Genomic DNA, 16870 nt, shown 5'->3' on the forward strand with positions numbered 1-16870 from the left:
GTATGCTATACGAAGTTATTACGTAGAGAGAGAGAGAGAGAGAGAGAATCGCACGAACGTCATTTAGCTTTAACTGGCGTTTCTGTGAACGCCGCCGCCGCCGCCGCGGCTCTTCAAGAGCCGACTCAGCAGCGGGTGGCAGAATTACGTTTCGAGTTACGTACGTATCGCGCAATGACACGGGTACATGCACGCATCGGCTCGTGCGGCGATGACGATATGTACACGAGCCTCCGATGGCCTCGTGACTTTAACGCTCGTCCATTAAAAATTCAATATTTGTCGACGTCACGTCGCGGCCGCGTGCTGTGTCGTGTCGTGTCGTCTCGTTTCGCGAGCCATTTTCTCGTCGCGGCTATATACGAATTCGCTTCCCGTTGATTGATCGCCGGGCTGTCGGCTGGCCAGCGTTTCCCTCCTGTCACTCGTCACGCGCCGTTTTATACCCTGCCCTGCCCTGCCCGTCTCGTTGGACACACCGCTTTGTGAGAATCCTTTAATGCATTATGTGCGTTTTCCGCCGAGGAAAACACTGCATCAGACTTTATATCGCGATTTTCTCGCGAATAAACTTACGATTGATGTAAATCTTTCCCGGAGGAGGGGAGGGGGCGAGAGGAGGAGGATTACATTGAAAAGTATCGCCTGTATATCATCGCGAAAATGAAATAAGTATAATTTTCCTTTTGACTTTTACCTCTGTCAATTTCTTCATCTTTTCCTATGAAACTTGTAATATTATTGTGCAAGATCAAGAATCTTGTTTCTCGCTCTTTCGCAGCGCGATAGACTTATTGCACGGGGGATCATAAAGAGAGCCGCGTTTCGATAAGAAAACATTGTAATTTATTTAAATAGTTACGATTATATTTTCACTGTTATTTTGATTATTATACAATCTTCGATTATTTATATATGAATTTTTAATGTAAAACATATTAAAAATTTACAATGTAATAAAAATTTGTAATTTTGTATAATAAAATCGTATAATTTTTAATGCTGAACTTACGAATTAACTTAAGAATTGCGCAATTTTATTATGCAAAACTTTTATATCACTACTTTTTAAATTACAAAATTTTGTATCGTGCAATTTTTATTATGCCGCGTTAGGCGCGTTACTGTTGAATGAATAAGAACAATGAAACGAGGAAACGCGAGTACTATCGGAGCCGCGATACTTTGTTTCCCAGATGATTGACTTTTCCGTGACGGACGGAAAACTTTTCCAATTCCGCCTGACTGACGTATTTATATTGCCGCGTAATGGCCCGGCAGAACCGGGAAGAGGCGATCGATCGTGCGTTTCCACGAGCGTGACGTCGTCGTCGCGTTGCATCGGATTACGTTGTTGGCTTTTATAGCCAAGCGTGTAAAGTCGTTGGCGTGCACAGAGGAGACGTATAGGTATGTACGACGAGCGTAGGATACAATTTGATCTGTCGCCAAGAAACGTCAGTGGTGACAATCCCGCGCGTCTATCCGTCTATTTCGCGCGACTGCAGGTAGACTCACGGCGGTACGCCGTGAGGTGCTAATCCTATTAGCGCAGCTCTATTACGGCGCGTCAGGTATTAGCCTCCCCGACACGTGATTGCGTCGGTATTTTTCTTACTTACGCACGCCCACGCGGCGCGAAGGACGAGCTCGGCGCGAAAAAAGCTTTGCAGACCGCGGAAGACGGATGTCCTCCGTGAAAATCCGCGAAGGCTTTTATTTAGGCGAGAGTTTTAAGGGGAGTTTTACCTTTGCCGGCCGTAAAATTAGCCCTTGCTTCATGAATTTTTTTTAAGGAAATGTATTATATACAGTAAAACGCGGTTTTTTTTGCATAAACTCATATATTATTTGAACAGCAAAAAAATACTTTTTATTTATATAGAAATGTAATTTAATGCCTTCAAGTGACGATTGAATGTGGCATGTTTTTCGGGCTGACGGAAGTAATTATGAAAAAACGAATTAAGATATCGACTTGATTCTTTTTTCCTCTAGATCCTAATACTTTAACGCATGGCGTGAACTAAAATGATGTCAATCGCCTGAAATTTGTAAAAATGGTAGCATTTGAAAAAAAAATATTTTTTTGCACTATAAATTTTTAAAATTTTTATTAATAACAAATTGAATGTTGTTGTAAAATTATGATTTGAAATCACGCCATGCGTAAAGTATTAGGATCAAGAGGAAAAAAGAATCAAGTCGATATCTTAATTCGTTTTTTCGTAATTACTTCCGTCAGCTCGAAAAACATGCCACATTCAATCGCCACTTGGAGACATTAAAATACATTTTTATATAAATAAAAAATATTTTTTTTGCTGTTCAAATAATATGTAAGCTTATGCAAAAACCCGCATTTTACTGTATATAATAGATTTAAATATTCATGAAGCAAGGGCTAATTTTACGGTAAAGGTGAAACCCCCTTTAAGTCGGTTCGTTTCACTTCTGTATATACTTACAGTTTACACCATCCACGTGGGTATAGCTTCGCCATTTTCGTAGCTTCAATGAATCTCAATCTAATTTTACGACGCGTACCTATTCATCATGTTACGTACCTTATTATTCAAGTATGTATACAGACACGCTTTTTGCCGGTATAAACGAATATAACGCCAACATCAAAACAAATAGATATATACTTCGTAGAAATATTGCCATTCTAATTATACGTATACTGAAGACCGCGCGATTATTATGAAACACGAATTCGCGGGGCGATCCAGTGAATAAATCTGTCTATCGATTACGACGAATTTTCTATTTTTTAACACTTTGACTGCCAAATTGATTTTAGCATTGCAGAGTTCTGAGAGTCCTAAAATCGAGAAGTACGACTGTTTGCAAAATATGCACAGAATTAGATTACAAAATAAACATCAATTTTTAACGTAAGTTTAGTATTAAAAATTACGATTGTATTATACAAAATTACAAATTTGTATTGCATTATGAATTTTTAATATAAGTTTTATAAATAAAAAATTATACAAATAGCCAGTCAAAGTGTCAAATTTTATTTTGACACATATATTGAAATAGCCTTTCAACCAGTAACTTTATTATAATTTTTAATATAAAATTTATATTAAAAATTTATAATGCAATAAAAATTTGTAATGTTATATAATAAAATCGTATAATTTTTAATGCTAAACTTCCGTTAAAAATTATGCAATTTTATTGTACAAAATTTTGAAATTACTAATTTTTTAATTATAAAACTTTGTATTATACAATGGTTTTATTATACCTTGTTAGGCGCGTTATTCTCAACGTTTACATTTAATTGTGCGAAAGCTCGTGTATCCGTTACGTGATATGTTTGCTATTCTCTTCCATTACAATGCGATACCTTTTCGCTTCTGTTATCGCTGATCCCGATGACCTTTGCCCGGGAACAAATAGGTACAAATCTAACAGAAAACCGGTTCTCTGACTCACATCTGACATACTCCGAATACCTTTGGATCGACCGAGGTATATAAAAGCGTGCGCGGATCATCGTTTTCCGTTTCACCATTAATTTCGTCTTAATTTCATCTTGCATCGGGGATGTTTCAACTTAAAATACTTAAGTTGACTCCTTCAAGAGCTTTGACGCAACGATACCGCGCGTAATCTCGTTTCACGTTTGAGCTGTGTTGAAGAAGCATCTGACTCCTTCGAGAAATGCGCTTTGATACGATGACGTGGCATAAATCTGGTTTCAGTCCCTCCCCCCCCCCTCCCGCCCCCCCCCCCGCGTTGCAGCGGATGCTTCAACTTGAAACAGAAAACTATTCTTTCGATTTCTTTTAATATTACAATACGTGTGTGTGTGTGTGTGTGTATATAACAATACGCTAACACGCCTGCGAAACGTACTCGTTACTCCCGTGGCTCGCCTACCGTGATGCTGTCGCATAAATTAAATGGTACATTAAGCATCTCGGATCGGCGAGAGATCGCGAGATGATGAATCGCCCGATGCCGCTCTCGGCGACGGTGTGCAAGTTTTCTTTTCCGGTGTGCGTTTACGAGCGACGGCACGGCTATTTTAGCTTCCCGTCGCGTAACACAATGGACGTTTGCGGTAATCGTCCATGCTTACAGCTCGATAACCCGTATAATTGTCCGAGAAGATCGCGCCTGAAAAGGGTGCAATTATACGCGGAGCAGATTCGTTGAAGAGGAAGGCGCTTATGTAGGTACACCTCGTGTGTTGATAAATTTTGAATGGCAAGAACGTACATGCGATTAACGCCGCGATTGACCCACAGGTATTGTGCCATCAGCAACTTACGTGTCATTCACTTCCATGCATAGAGGAAAACCGACGTTTCTTCGTCAGTTTTTTTTTACACCGCGCGCTTTGGTCGTACGCGGAAGTAATATTTAATTTACTTTTTACAGATGACTTGATTAGTTTACAGATCGTTTCTCTTAAAAAAAAATTAGAAATTATTTTCTGAGATTTGTACCTATTTGTTCCCGGGCAAAGGTCATCGGGATCAGCGAAACAGGAGCGAAAAGGTATCGCATTATATAATGGAAGAGAAGAACAAACATATCACGTAACGGATACACGAGCTTTCGCACAATTAAATGTAAACGTTGAGAATAACGCGCCTAACAAGGTATAATACAAACATTGTATAATACAAAATTTTGTAACTTTTTTGGAATTTTTTTAGGGAAATTATACAACCAATCCTTTTGAACTTTCAGGGAAATTTCTTATACTATTAAACTAACAAAAAAATATTTTTTTGCCAGAAAAAAGTATTGATTATGCAAGTAATAATAACTTTTTATTTGGCGCGTCGGCGGGCGGCGTGCAATGTAGCGTCGCTTGTATTTGTCTGAAATAAAAAATTCAAAAAGATTATTGTTTATGAAGAGTTGACTGAATCTATTTTTAAAGAAAATAATGCGAGATTGTGAAAATCGCGACACTTGGGAAAAGAAGGTAGCGATTTTGACAAAAAATTTTTCGTGTTTGTTATGCAATAAAAATTATTTAATTAAATAATATTATTATAAACTGTGGTTCGAATTGTTAGGGAAGTATTTGTGCAGATGTGTGCAAAGGCCCAAAGCAATCGGATGAATAGTTTTTGAGTTATCTTGCACGCCGCCAAATATCATTACCGTCGAATAAATATTATTATTACTTGGATAATAAATACTTTTTTCTGGCAAAAAAATATTTTTTTGTTCAATAGTATAAGAAATTATCCTATAAAGTTCAAAAGGATTGGTTGAATAGTTTCCTAAAAAAAATTCCAAAAAAGTCGCTTAATTTTTCAGTGTTTTAAACCAGGCTTCTCCCTTAAAATATCGAGGTGCGTTAAATTATATGTGATTAAATATGAAATATTTTTTGCAAATTCTGGATAACTTCGGGATCAAGTTTGAAGCGATATAATATTAAATAAACATAAAATTTAAAACATTAAAAAGACTCTGAATAGCAAGGTAAACCTTATCACTTAAATTCGCATAGATTTTATTATTTCATTATTTTACTATTTATATTTATATATATTTTATTATTTCACTATTTTAATTGAAGATTTGAAGATAGACGGTATACTTATATTAATGAATTTTAAAACATGATTTTAGGCAATAAGATTCGCCATTGTCGGCATTTGCATCGATTTTCTTTTATCGCATGCACATAACCTTTACATAATTTTAAATTATTTCTTGTGATACCATTAATTATTGTTTATCGAATTATATACGATAGCTGGATGGTTTTTATCAATCATTGCGTTAGTTATGTAAGATATATATACTGCGCATGTTCTACTACGATTTGCAACACACAGCGAGGAGGATACGAAAAAGTTTTTATCTCGGAAATCCTCACGGTGACGTCGCTTTTGTTGCGATAAATACCGTCGCGAGCTACTATGAGTCAAGCCTTTACCTACTGCTATAGTTGCACGATGATCTGCACGTAACGGAAACGGGCAATGTCAAGCGCGATGTGAGAATGATAATTGATACGAATGATAATTTCGATTCTACAAGTCATTTATCAAAATCACGGCGATAAAATTCGCCGACCGCGAATTTTAAAATTTAAATTGTCCGAGATGTCGACAGTATTAACAACTTATTGTAAATATATATATATATATATTTATTAAAATAAATATATTTATTAAAAATATATATATATTAAAAATTGCTATATAAAATATTAAATGAAAATTTAATATTTAATATTTTAATATTTTATAAATATTTAAGTAGTAAAAAATTGAATCTGTTTTTATTTTGTGTATAAGCTTTAACGCGAGAGATTTGTTTGTTGTTAAATGAGCATGTTAAGCTAATTGACACGCTATATTTGCAGGTTCTGCATGACTGTGCAAAAGCGCGGAGGGAGGTCGAGCTTCACTGGAGAGCGTCAAATTGCAGACACATAGTCCAAGTCAAGGATGTATATGAAAATTCATATAGCGGCAACAAATGTCTGCTGGTGGTCATGGAATGGTATGTGAGAAAACGTAACACCTCTTAATGCGACGAGGCGGGGAGGGGCGTCATTTATCGTGAACGTGATTCTTTAGATTTCAAAACCAACCTTCTAATTTGTTTCAGCATGGAAGGCGGAGAGCTGTTTCAAAGGATACAAGATAGGCAGGACGGCGCTTTTACCGAAAGAGGTATAGCCTTCGGAGTCTGTCAATTTTCTTCTATTTTTAGAAAAACTTACGTAAAACTTATCGCACGCGTTCTTTTTTGTGTAGAAGCCGCGCAAGTGATGTATGAGATCTGCGTCGCAGTGAAGCATCTACACGACATGAACATCACTCATCGGGATCTAAAGCCTGAGAATCTTTTATATTCCAAACCTGGTAAGGGAACGCGTTTACACGTGCCTCATAGCACCATGTCGTTTGTTTTTCTATAAGGCTTTTTCTATAAGACTATAACGTTTTTCTATAAGATTTTTCGTGAAGACTTGAAAACATTATTATCAATACACATTTTATAAGTTAATCTGCAGTATTATCTGCAGACCTTGAAGTCATATAGCTGTGAAGAGACTACGATAATTTTTATCTATACAGGGTGTCCCGAAATTCGCGAATCAAAATATTATAGCAAAAAAGTCTTTGAAAAATTAAGCAAAAAAGTTATTTGTAAATTTTTAAAATTTAAGCAGTAATTTTTGAGATATAAGAGTTTAAATTTAGCCATAATTATATTAGATTACGATTAAACGGAAACATGTCCGTGAACGATGACACGCATCGATAGTGTTAGTGATCGGCGATCGCGCACTTCACGCGAGTACTAATCTATAATTGGCTAAAAACCCTTATGTCTCAAAAACTATATTGCTTAAAATAAAAATTTACAAATTTACCAACTTTTTTTCTTAATTTTTTGAAGATTTTCTTGTTACGATATTTGGATTCGCGAATTTCGGGACACCCTGTATGTATACATCGTAGAAATTAATACCATACGTACGCGAATGTTGCAATTACACAAATGAATTATACATTGTTATTGTTATTTTCGCAATCCTACATTAATAACAGTATGCCAATAATAGAATAGAGTGAGAATAGAATAACAAGTTTCATATGGTATTCATTTACTTCCAGATATCATCGGAATCCTGAAACTCACCGACTTTGGATTTGCTAAAGAAACACATTTAAAAGACACATTACAGACGCCATGTTACACACCTTACTACGTCGGTAAGCGTCAGCATTTTATCTTGTGCTTGTAGCTGTGATTAAAATGAATAATAATCCACTATATCTTATTTTGTTTCTAGCCCCAGAAGTTTTGGGACCAGAAAAATACGACAAGAGCTGTGATATTTGGTCATTGGGAGTAATTATGTACATACTGTGAGTATTCTTTTATATATCTTCAAGAGTTATTTTATATATTAATAATAATAATTGATGTTTTCTGCTATAAGAGTGCAATCCTTCGTTAGTTTTAGTTGTCCCGTTAATGAAATTATAATTAAAATCAGGGAATTGAAAGTTACTTTTTAAAAGTAACTAGTTACCGTTACTATAGTTACTGATTTTTAAAAATAACTTGTTATATATCGTTACCGTTGCTTAAAAAGTAACGATTCGTTAATTTTCCATTATTTTTTCAATTCAAACAAGATCAGTCTAAATAATTTAAGATACAATTTTTTGTTTTAATATTAATAAAAGTTGTACAACAATGACTACTAGACCGATATATAAAAATACAACTAGGAAAAGGAAAGCCTTTTCGATAAGAGCTAGAGCTCTTCCAGTTTTGTGCTTAATATTTCAAAATTAATTTATATACATATCCAAAAATATCTACAAACTACGCGCCAATTAAATTTTCAATCTTGAAACACAATTCAGCTGATATTTTTTACAATAAATTTTTCAAAGTACGAGTACTTTAAGATGCTTATAACGTAAATGTCTTATTAAATTACTTGTCAATTTAATAATTTTGTGATATTGATTTCATGACTTATTGCATTCTTAAGATGTTATAAATTAATCACAGAGATATTTTGAAACATTATTTACAACAGTCTTAAAATAAAAGTAAACTATGTAAATACTAGCTAAAGACTGAAGATTGAATATACATACAATTTTGTCATAAATGCAAAACGGAACGATTAAAGTAACTGCATAATTCGTTACCGAAAAAATGTAACTACAGTTACTAAAAAATGGAATAACGCCGTTATCAATCCGTTACCAAAAAAAGTAGCTGTAATGGTAACGGCGTTACAAGTAACGAGTTACTTTCAATCCCTGATTAAAATTATACATTTAAAAAATGATATATGTATGTGTGACTGTCTATTATTATTTCTAGATTGTGCGGCTTTCCACCATTCTACAGCAACCACGGACTGGCGATCTCGCCCGGGATGAAAAAGAGGATCCGATTGGGGCAGTACGACTTTCCCAGCCCGGAATGGGCGAACGTGAGCCAGGAAGCCAAGAACCTTATCAAGGGTATGCTGTGCATAGATCCAGCGGAAAGGCTGCAGATCGACGCTGTGATGCGTAACAACTGGATTGCCGTAAGTGAAGTGCACATATATTAGATTTCGCTCTTTTAACGTTAGAATTTTCTTCAAAAGCCAAAAATTTCTGGTTTCTCTCACCAGAAATACATGGAAGTACCCGCCACTCCCTTGCACACCGGACGCGTTCTGCGCGAGGGGGAAGAAATGTGGCCCGAGGTGCAAGAGGAGATGACGCGTTCGCTGGCGACGATGCGCGTCGACTACGACACGGCGTGCCTGAAGCAGCTCGATCACACGAACAATCCCCTGCTGAACAAGCGTAGGCGCGCGAAACAGTCGGCGAACAATGCGACGACGGTCCCCACGCCCGCCAGCCCCACGCCCGCCTCCTAGGAAGAGGACACTGTCAGAACCGACAGACGGAACTGGACTTGCTTTCTGCGCAGGTGCGTCAGATACAGCGTGGTCACGACGAGGGTCGTTTTTTGACTGCTGCATTTCACGAGGCGAAAGAAATTCCGAGGTAGAGTAGTAGTGTCGAAGGGCACCTAGATCATCACGCGCGCGTGTGTCTCGCACGATCTTTCTTATCCGGCGTCCAATTAATTTTTTAGACGCGAGATCAAAACAGCGATAACAATAACACACGCGATAACGAGGACAATATATATTGCCCCCCCCCCCCTCCTCCTAGCGAATGCAAGCTATGCCTTTTTAATTATTGAACGATATCACACGGTCTTTCTCGAACAAAAAAAAAATTTTAAATATATATGTTACATTAATATAATAAAATTGAGCGGTTACTTGTGCGTGGAAGGGCAAACGCGCTATTAATGCCAAGCATTAATGGTGTTACCATGTTTGTCGTTATGTCAGTTCAATTTCCGTCAGACCTAATAGTTGTCATTGTTTGAATATAATGGCCTTTAGAGGCACTAAATAGAAATAGTGTCGATCGATAAACGATACTGCTGAACTACGTGTCTTTTTGTCAAATCCTAATAGATTGTATTGGAATATTTAATAATAATATTTATATATATATAAAATATCTACATCTAATAACGTGCGAAATCTAAGAAAAGAGAAAATTGTTTTTCTCGAAAAAAAAAACCTCATTGCTATTATCCTCGTTTTAGATGAAAGAATATAAAGTCACAAAAATTGTTATCTCGAAAAAAAAAGTCGAGAGATATATATCCCAAAGTCCGTCATCTTCAGCAAAACTGAGTCAATTTGAGGGCCGATAAAAATATGGTAACTGGCTTTTGCTAACTTATATTATTGATCAAACATATGAGATCAAACTATTATAATGTTGTTGAGACAGTAATCGTTCTTATATTCTGTACACGTACATATATTCTAAAATAGGCGTCGACAAAGAAAAAAAGATTGTTTTTTTTTAATTGGGATAATCTCCATGCAAATAAAAATATAATGTAAAGACTATTTATCCATAAGATATTAAGATTAATTTTAGGAATAGTTGCTCATATATTTGTCATTTCTACAAAAATTATTTGCTGCCATTCAGATTAGGTGTGTCGTGACGTTTCTATTGATATCATTGAATTTATAATACTTAATATACATAACTACAATCTTTCACGTAATCGTCCGCTGCCCGTCCAGCCTGTTTTAAATATATGTATTAAATTTTCATAATTATATTATCTGTATTGATTCAATAAGATTTTTTTATCCTATTTTTACACTACTAGTGTAATTAAGTTACGGTGTAATTTAGACATTAGAGAAATTGAATTATTTGTGTCTAATATCTATATTAGGTATTTCTAATACGTTCGATGTATCTTTAATTATATTCACATATATTTGCACTTTTTTTTGTTTTTAAGATTTACAAGTAATTACAACGATATGCTTGAGGCTGAGTACATTTAAGTGATTTGAATCTGCTTTTTATTTAAGTCACGAATGCTATGAAGCATATTTTAGCCGGAAACGAGTGTTACAAAAAATAAGATAAGTATAGGACAGTCAGTATCCCAATACTGTATAGTTAAAAATACAAAAAAAATAATAGATATATGAAAATTGTATATATTTCTACTTAATTATTTGAGAATATTGTATCTATGATTGCGAAGTATCGTTAAAGATTTATAGAAATGAAAAATGGAATATTAGTCTACGTATTTTCCGTATTATAGTTATGTAGTGCGATATTTTATTCAATCAATGGCTAGTAAATCAAACAAAAACACAAAAAAAGAAATGAGAAGAGTTCCATGTGCCTATAATTTCAATTGAATAAAGATCACAAATTATTATGAATACATTCTAGGCAAGTTTAAGGGGGGTTTCACCTTTGCCGGCCGTAAAATTAGCTCTCGTTTTAAGGAATTCGTAAATTTTTTAAGGAAATTTATTATATACAGTAAAACACGGGTTTTTGCATAAACTTATATATTATTTGAACAGCAAAAAAATATTTTTTATTTGTATGAAAATGTATTTAATGCCAAGTGTTTTTCCTCTTGATCCTAATACTTTAACGCATGGCGTGAACTAAAATGATGTCAATTGCTTGAAATTTGTAAAAATGATAGCATTTGAAAAAATTTTTTTGCCCTCAAAATTCTTTAAATTTTTATTAATAACAAATTGAATGTTTGTTGTAAAATCATAATTTTAGTTCACGTCATGCGTTAAAGTATTACGATCAAGAGGAAGAAAGAATCAAGTCGATATCTTAATTCGTTTTTTCGTAATTACTTCCGCCAGCTCGAAAAACATACCACATTTAATCGCCACTTGGAGGCATTAAAATACATTTTTATATAAATAAAAAATATATTTTTTGCTGTTCAAATAATATACAAGTTTATGCAAAAACCCGCGTTTTACTGTATATAATAGATTTCCTTAAAAAAATTAATAAAACAAGGGCTAATTTTACGGTCGGCAAAAGTGAAACCCCTCTTAAATAAATAAATATTCTATTCTACAAAAACGTTCTAGAATGTTAGACAAGTATCAAGTTAAAATAATAAAATATCGCAAAAAAGGAGTACGTAATTACTTAATATATATTTTAAAAGAATCATTTTCGGAGCGTATCTAAAATGATTAGCCTGTAGATATGAAATAGATGTATTCGTACAGAATTTATATAAAAAAAAAGATTGTTCCAAAATTCCAGAGATTGAAATATATTGTGTATGGATAATATAGTTTTTAATTATAATATAGATCGAACATACACAATTCCTCATGTTCTACACCGATCAATTAATTCACTCTAATCATGAATGATGAAAACAGAAAATACATATATGCGCTAGTTCAATTTCAGACATCACAACGAGTTCAGTAGCAAGATATTTTTTATAAATGAGCCAAAGGTTTGCTGATCTTTGTATTTACAAAAATTGACAATAACTGGCAAACAAGTGTTAACTTTCATACTACGTCGCTACTTCGTTACTTACGCGATTGCAGTTCCCTCGTAGGACAGCGGTAACTAATTTATGTATTTTTAACACGTGACGGCGCCGTAAATTTCCATAGACTGTGTAAAGCGTTTACAGAATGTATATCCCAAGTGATGTTATAAGTAAAAATTATTGAAGCTATTTTATATCTATATTATTATTTTTTATTAGTTCCTTCTCATGTCGAGAACTCATTTGTTTCATTACACAGAACAATTCCACTATCTTGCGTTTTATAACTTAATTAATGTTACTAATACAGGGTAATTTAATGACTATGCATCTTTGTATAGGACATTAGCACAAAATCATATATATATGTAATTATGTATGTATATATATATATATATATATATACATATATATACACATACATATATAATTACACTATTATATAAATTATTATCAGACATAAGGTAAACGTACTTAGTGACTGGATGTTTAGGAACCAGGTACATACCTATGTCCGGACACTTATACAAAATTTATTACTCTCAAATGCTTTTTTTATTGTAATATCAAACTTTAATTGTAAAAATATCTAAAGATTACAAATAAATTAAATTATAATATTATAAAAAAACATTTAAGGTGACTTAATAATAAGTTTTTGTGTATGTGTTCCGCTACAGGTACATGTCCAATCACTGATTCGATTACCTTAATTAAATGAGCACTCATAACAATTCAGTATATGTGCGCCATGTCCATCATTGTCCATATTGTTTAAAATTTTATGTCGAAACTTTTATCATTCTTTTTATTTCTAAATTATTGAAAGAGACACTGAGACAAGGAAATTATATATTCATGTAAATTACATATGTATTATATTTTTTTCGTATTTATAGTTGACAGAAGTAATAAAGTTGAATATAATTTGTAAATTATTAAATTAAACATTTGTTTTGCGCTCGTATACAATTATCAAATTTTTAAAATAATTATCTTGACCAATGTATTATTAATTTAAAGGCTCAATTGTACATTAAATGTTAACTCATATTAATATTAATTATTAACATTTACTATATTAATAATTAATATTAATACACAGCACAATAATATTACAATAATTACTTATTTTAATCGTTATTATCAAATGTGTCTTGTATAACAAATGTATACTTCCAAATAAATCATTTAAAACGTTGAAATGTGTTTCATACAGTATTCAGCCCACGAAATGGACACGAATCGCGGGTATTATTTAATATCGACTTGACATAATATCGAATGTTCGAGAAAAACTCGTTATATTGCGCATATATTTCTAAATTCACGATGACTCCATAAATTCGTGATCGTCGAAAGCGCATACACACATTCTATACTTATAAATGTTAAAGAAATCAGTATACAAAAAAAGGAACACAATCAAGTTTTAGTTATACTTTATACAATGCCGGAGACACATCTTGCATGTGCGTTTCACAATAATTTCAATACACCTATATCTCGCTCATTATAATCGCTGTCTCGGAATAAGTGGATGAACATAAAGTGAAATATAACATATTCGGTATATATATGTATACGTATATGAGCAACTACACAGCTTACCGAAGAACGAGAAGTAATAAATGTAGATGTGCACAAGTATAAAATTGTTGTCAATCAACTAAATCGATCGAATATGAAATGCTAAGTAACTGCGCGCCTCGCGCAGATTTTTTTTTATGTTCACATAAATAGTACGTTACAAATTATTAAAAATATACAAACACTTTCTCTCTCTCTCTCTCTCTCTCTCACGTGTGCAAGCCACCCATGTTAATATATTTTCTGTCAGTTTTTCAGTTGTAAACTTTTCAATGCCAAACAAGTAAGTGTTTCCTTACGGTGGCTCTAATATTCCTACAAGATTCTCATCACTCAACTTTATCAATCGGAAAATCACGACTCACGAGGACAATTCTAATTACAAAGATTTATCGCGGTGTAGCTTTTTTGCGTACTTTTTCTTACTCGTTAATATAAATTTTGTTGATACAAACTATAGATACGTCATACATGTGTAGTGTAGTGACACGCGCGCGAAGCAGTTAGCATTTATTCAATCGTATCAAGTACATATTTGATATATTCATGTGCTTCAATGAAAAATCGCGACACATGGAGTTAAGTCCGTAAAAGAAGGAGTCTATTGTACCCTTTTACTTAGGAGAGGGGTATGTCATTTATATTTCGCGGGAGCACTGGAGATTCTATCTTATACGTTTGATATTACTTAAAACGGCGTGTTTTCACAGACAAAATATCTATTTTTTTCCCTCTTATCTATATATAGTGCATAATCAAGGATTTTAAAATACACAGCTTTGAAAGTTACAATATCGGAAATAGTATGTATTGTTTCATTCATCTGCGGATACCATGCAATTAATAATGAAAAGTATCATCATGCGTTCTTTCTTTCTCTCTCTCTCTCTCTCTCTCTCTCTCTCTCTAAAAGTTCATCTAAAAGTTTATATCAAACGCCAAACTATACATGAAACTCTTTGTTGCTCAGTGGGCCCCGGAAGTAAAATATATCTCCCTGTATATACGAGATTTACAAATCATCGCGCGTGGATAAAACGAGGGTGTCTTGTTCAAAAGGACCCGACGTGATCCTTAAAAATTTGCTAAGAGTTATTGGAATGCAGAGGAATTACGAATTTAGGTCCGAACGGCGATTTATACTTGACGCCGACGTCGAGGTACACCTTGTGCGGCAACGCGAGATTGCACAGGTACAATCTGCCGTTGTCGACGCTGTGCGACAGCGGTAGGGCGCCCAGCAGGCTGAATTTACAGAGTATGCCAGGTGTACCCGTCGCCGGCGGTTCGATGGCTAGCGCGGGCGCCCGATTGCTGTTCGCCCACCTCGCTATCGGCGTGATCATTCGCGGCGAATCCTCGTCGCAGAGCGCCACGAGTATCAGGTCCACGACCGACGGCAGATTCTTCACCTTGGTCTCCACCTTGTTCTCCGTCAGCCTGTACAGCGACAGCTCCTGCAGGAGAAACACGTCCTCCGTGTTCTCCACGAAGACGATTGTCTTGACGCCGTGACTGGACAACTGCCGTGCGCAGTTGATCCCCGCGGCGCCGGAACGATGCGGTCCGCACAGCGCGACCACGGTGGGCCACTGATGCGCGTTATTCGGATTCAACCGATGACTTCCACCCAATAGCTGTAGGGTAAGTTCAGCACCGGCACGGCCGAGCAGCTCCAGCTATCGAAGAAAGATAGAAATATTAAATAGAGAATTGAAAATAGAATTAAAAAAAAAGGAAGTTTTTGGATATACGTGTATATGTAAACGATTATGAAAAAATGTGACGATAAGCTGTGATCAAAGCAAATCCCATTTAAACTTTAATTATTTTGCAATCAAAATAAATGGTACATTAAGGAAAGGTTTAACGGCCAAGAAACGAGCAATAGATTTATAAATAAATAAATAAAATATCCTTTAATCTAACTTTTTCACGCCACCGAACGATAAATTTGTACATTTAAATCCAAGACCAATTTAGTTTTATGTTATGGAATTCAACGAGATTTTACATGTATATAGTTTAATATGACCTTTTGACTCTGTAAAATTTTTACGATGTTTGGTTTTCTTAACTTTTTTACAATCTGTATTTTATTTATAACTTTAATTTGTTGATTATCTCTCTTATTTAAGTTTGATTAAATTATTTTATAAACTGAAGACTCTGTGAAGTACGAAACGTTTTTATGATTTTATTAACATTAAAGGGTATTTTATTTACTTCTTTATAAATCTATTATTGCTCGTTTCTTGACCGTTAAACCTTTCCTTATTCTTACGATAAACGAGCTTGATTTTTATTTTAATTTCAAAATGTTACATTAATCTATATTTATTTGAATGCATTATATTTCAAACTCTATATAATATATATATGTATATATCATATTCTATATTCTATAATATATATATGTATATATAATATTCTATATTGCTTGAATTTGTAGAATCTCTTTTCCATTTTAATTAAAAAAAAAATGTACGAATAACAGAATGATATACGAACCCTGCGTTCCCAACTTATTCCCAATCTATCTGCCGCACCTATTAACTGCCGATGTAGACTGAGAGTGATGCTGGGAATTACTAGACCGTTATCCGTAACGTATTCCTTTTCACCACGGCAAGGCACCTCGATCTGTCTGAGCACCGTAGGCTCGGATACAAGAATATTCTCGTCGGGCCGATAGATAGCCGTAGTCCCCCGATTGCTCTCCGACTGCCTGACGATGTCCGGCTTCAAAGAGTTTATCTCTTGCCACACAGCCTGCAAGAAACGAATCGTAATTACAGTAAAGAAACACATTACGAGCGACATATAATATATATATATATATATATAT

General features: G+C 34.4%; 2 protein-coding genes across 8 annotated transcripts in view; one reads left to right on the plus strand and one right to left on the minus strand.

The window, feature by feature from the left end:
• Positions 1-12622, plus strand: part of LOC105451574 (MAP kinase-activated protein kinase 2) — a 29131-nt gene extending 16509 nt beyond the window's left edge. For both annotated transcript variants that reach the window (XM_011692115.1, XM_011692114.1), the window contains 7 exons: positions 6362-6501; positions 6610-6674; positions 6759-6866; positions 7626-7724; positions 7805-7880; positions 8860-9070; positions 9158-12622. In XM_011692115.1, coding sequence (XP_011690417.1) covers positions 6362-6501; positions 6610-6674; positions 6759-6866; positions 7626-7724; positions 7805-7880; positions 8860-9070; positions 9158-9409 — 951 coding nt within the window. In that variant the 3' untranslated portion in view covers positions 9410-12622. The remainder of the gene's footprint in view (positions 1-6361; positions 6502-6609; positions 6675-6758; positions 6867-7625; positions 7725-7804; positions 7881-8859; positions 9071-9157) is intronic.
• A 1237-nt stretch (positions 12623-13859) lies between these two features.
• The window catches only part of LOC105451576 (enhancer of mRNA-decapping protein 3), an 11030-nt gene continuing 8019 nt past the window's right edge, over positions 13860-16870 (minus strand). For all 6 annotated transcript variants that reach the window (XM_011692119.1, XM_011692120.1, XM_011692123.1 and 3 more), the window contains 2 exons: positions 16534-16794; positions 13860-15701 (listed from right to left, as the gene is read on the minus strand). In XM_011692119.1, the coding sequence (XP_011690421.1) occupies positions 15108-15701; positions 16534-16794 (855 nt within the window). In that variant the 3' untranslated portion in view covers positions 13860-15107. The remainder of the gene's footprint in view (positions 15702-16533; positions 16795-16870) is intronic.

The sequence above is a fragment of the Wasmannia auropunctata genome, unplaced genomic scaffold (assembly GCF_000956235.1).
Source record: "Wasmannia auropunctata unplaced genomic scaffold, wasmannia.A_1.0 LD336050.1, whole genome shotgun sequence".
Classification (NCBI taxonomy): Eukaryota; Metazoa; Arthropoda; class Insecta; order Hymenoptera; family Formicidae; genus Wasmannia; species Wasmannia auropunctata.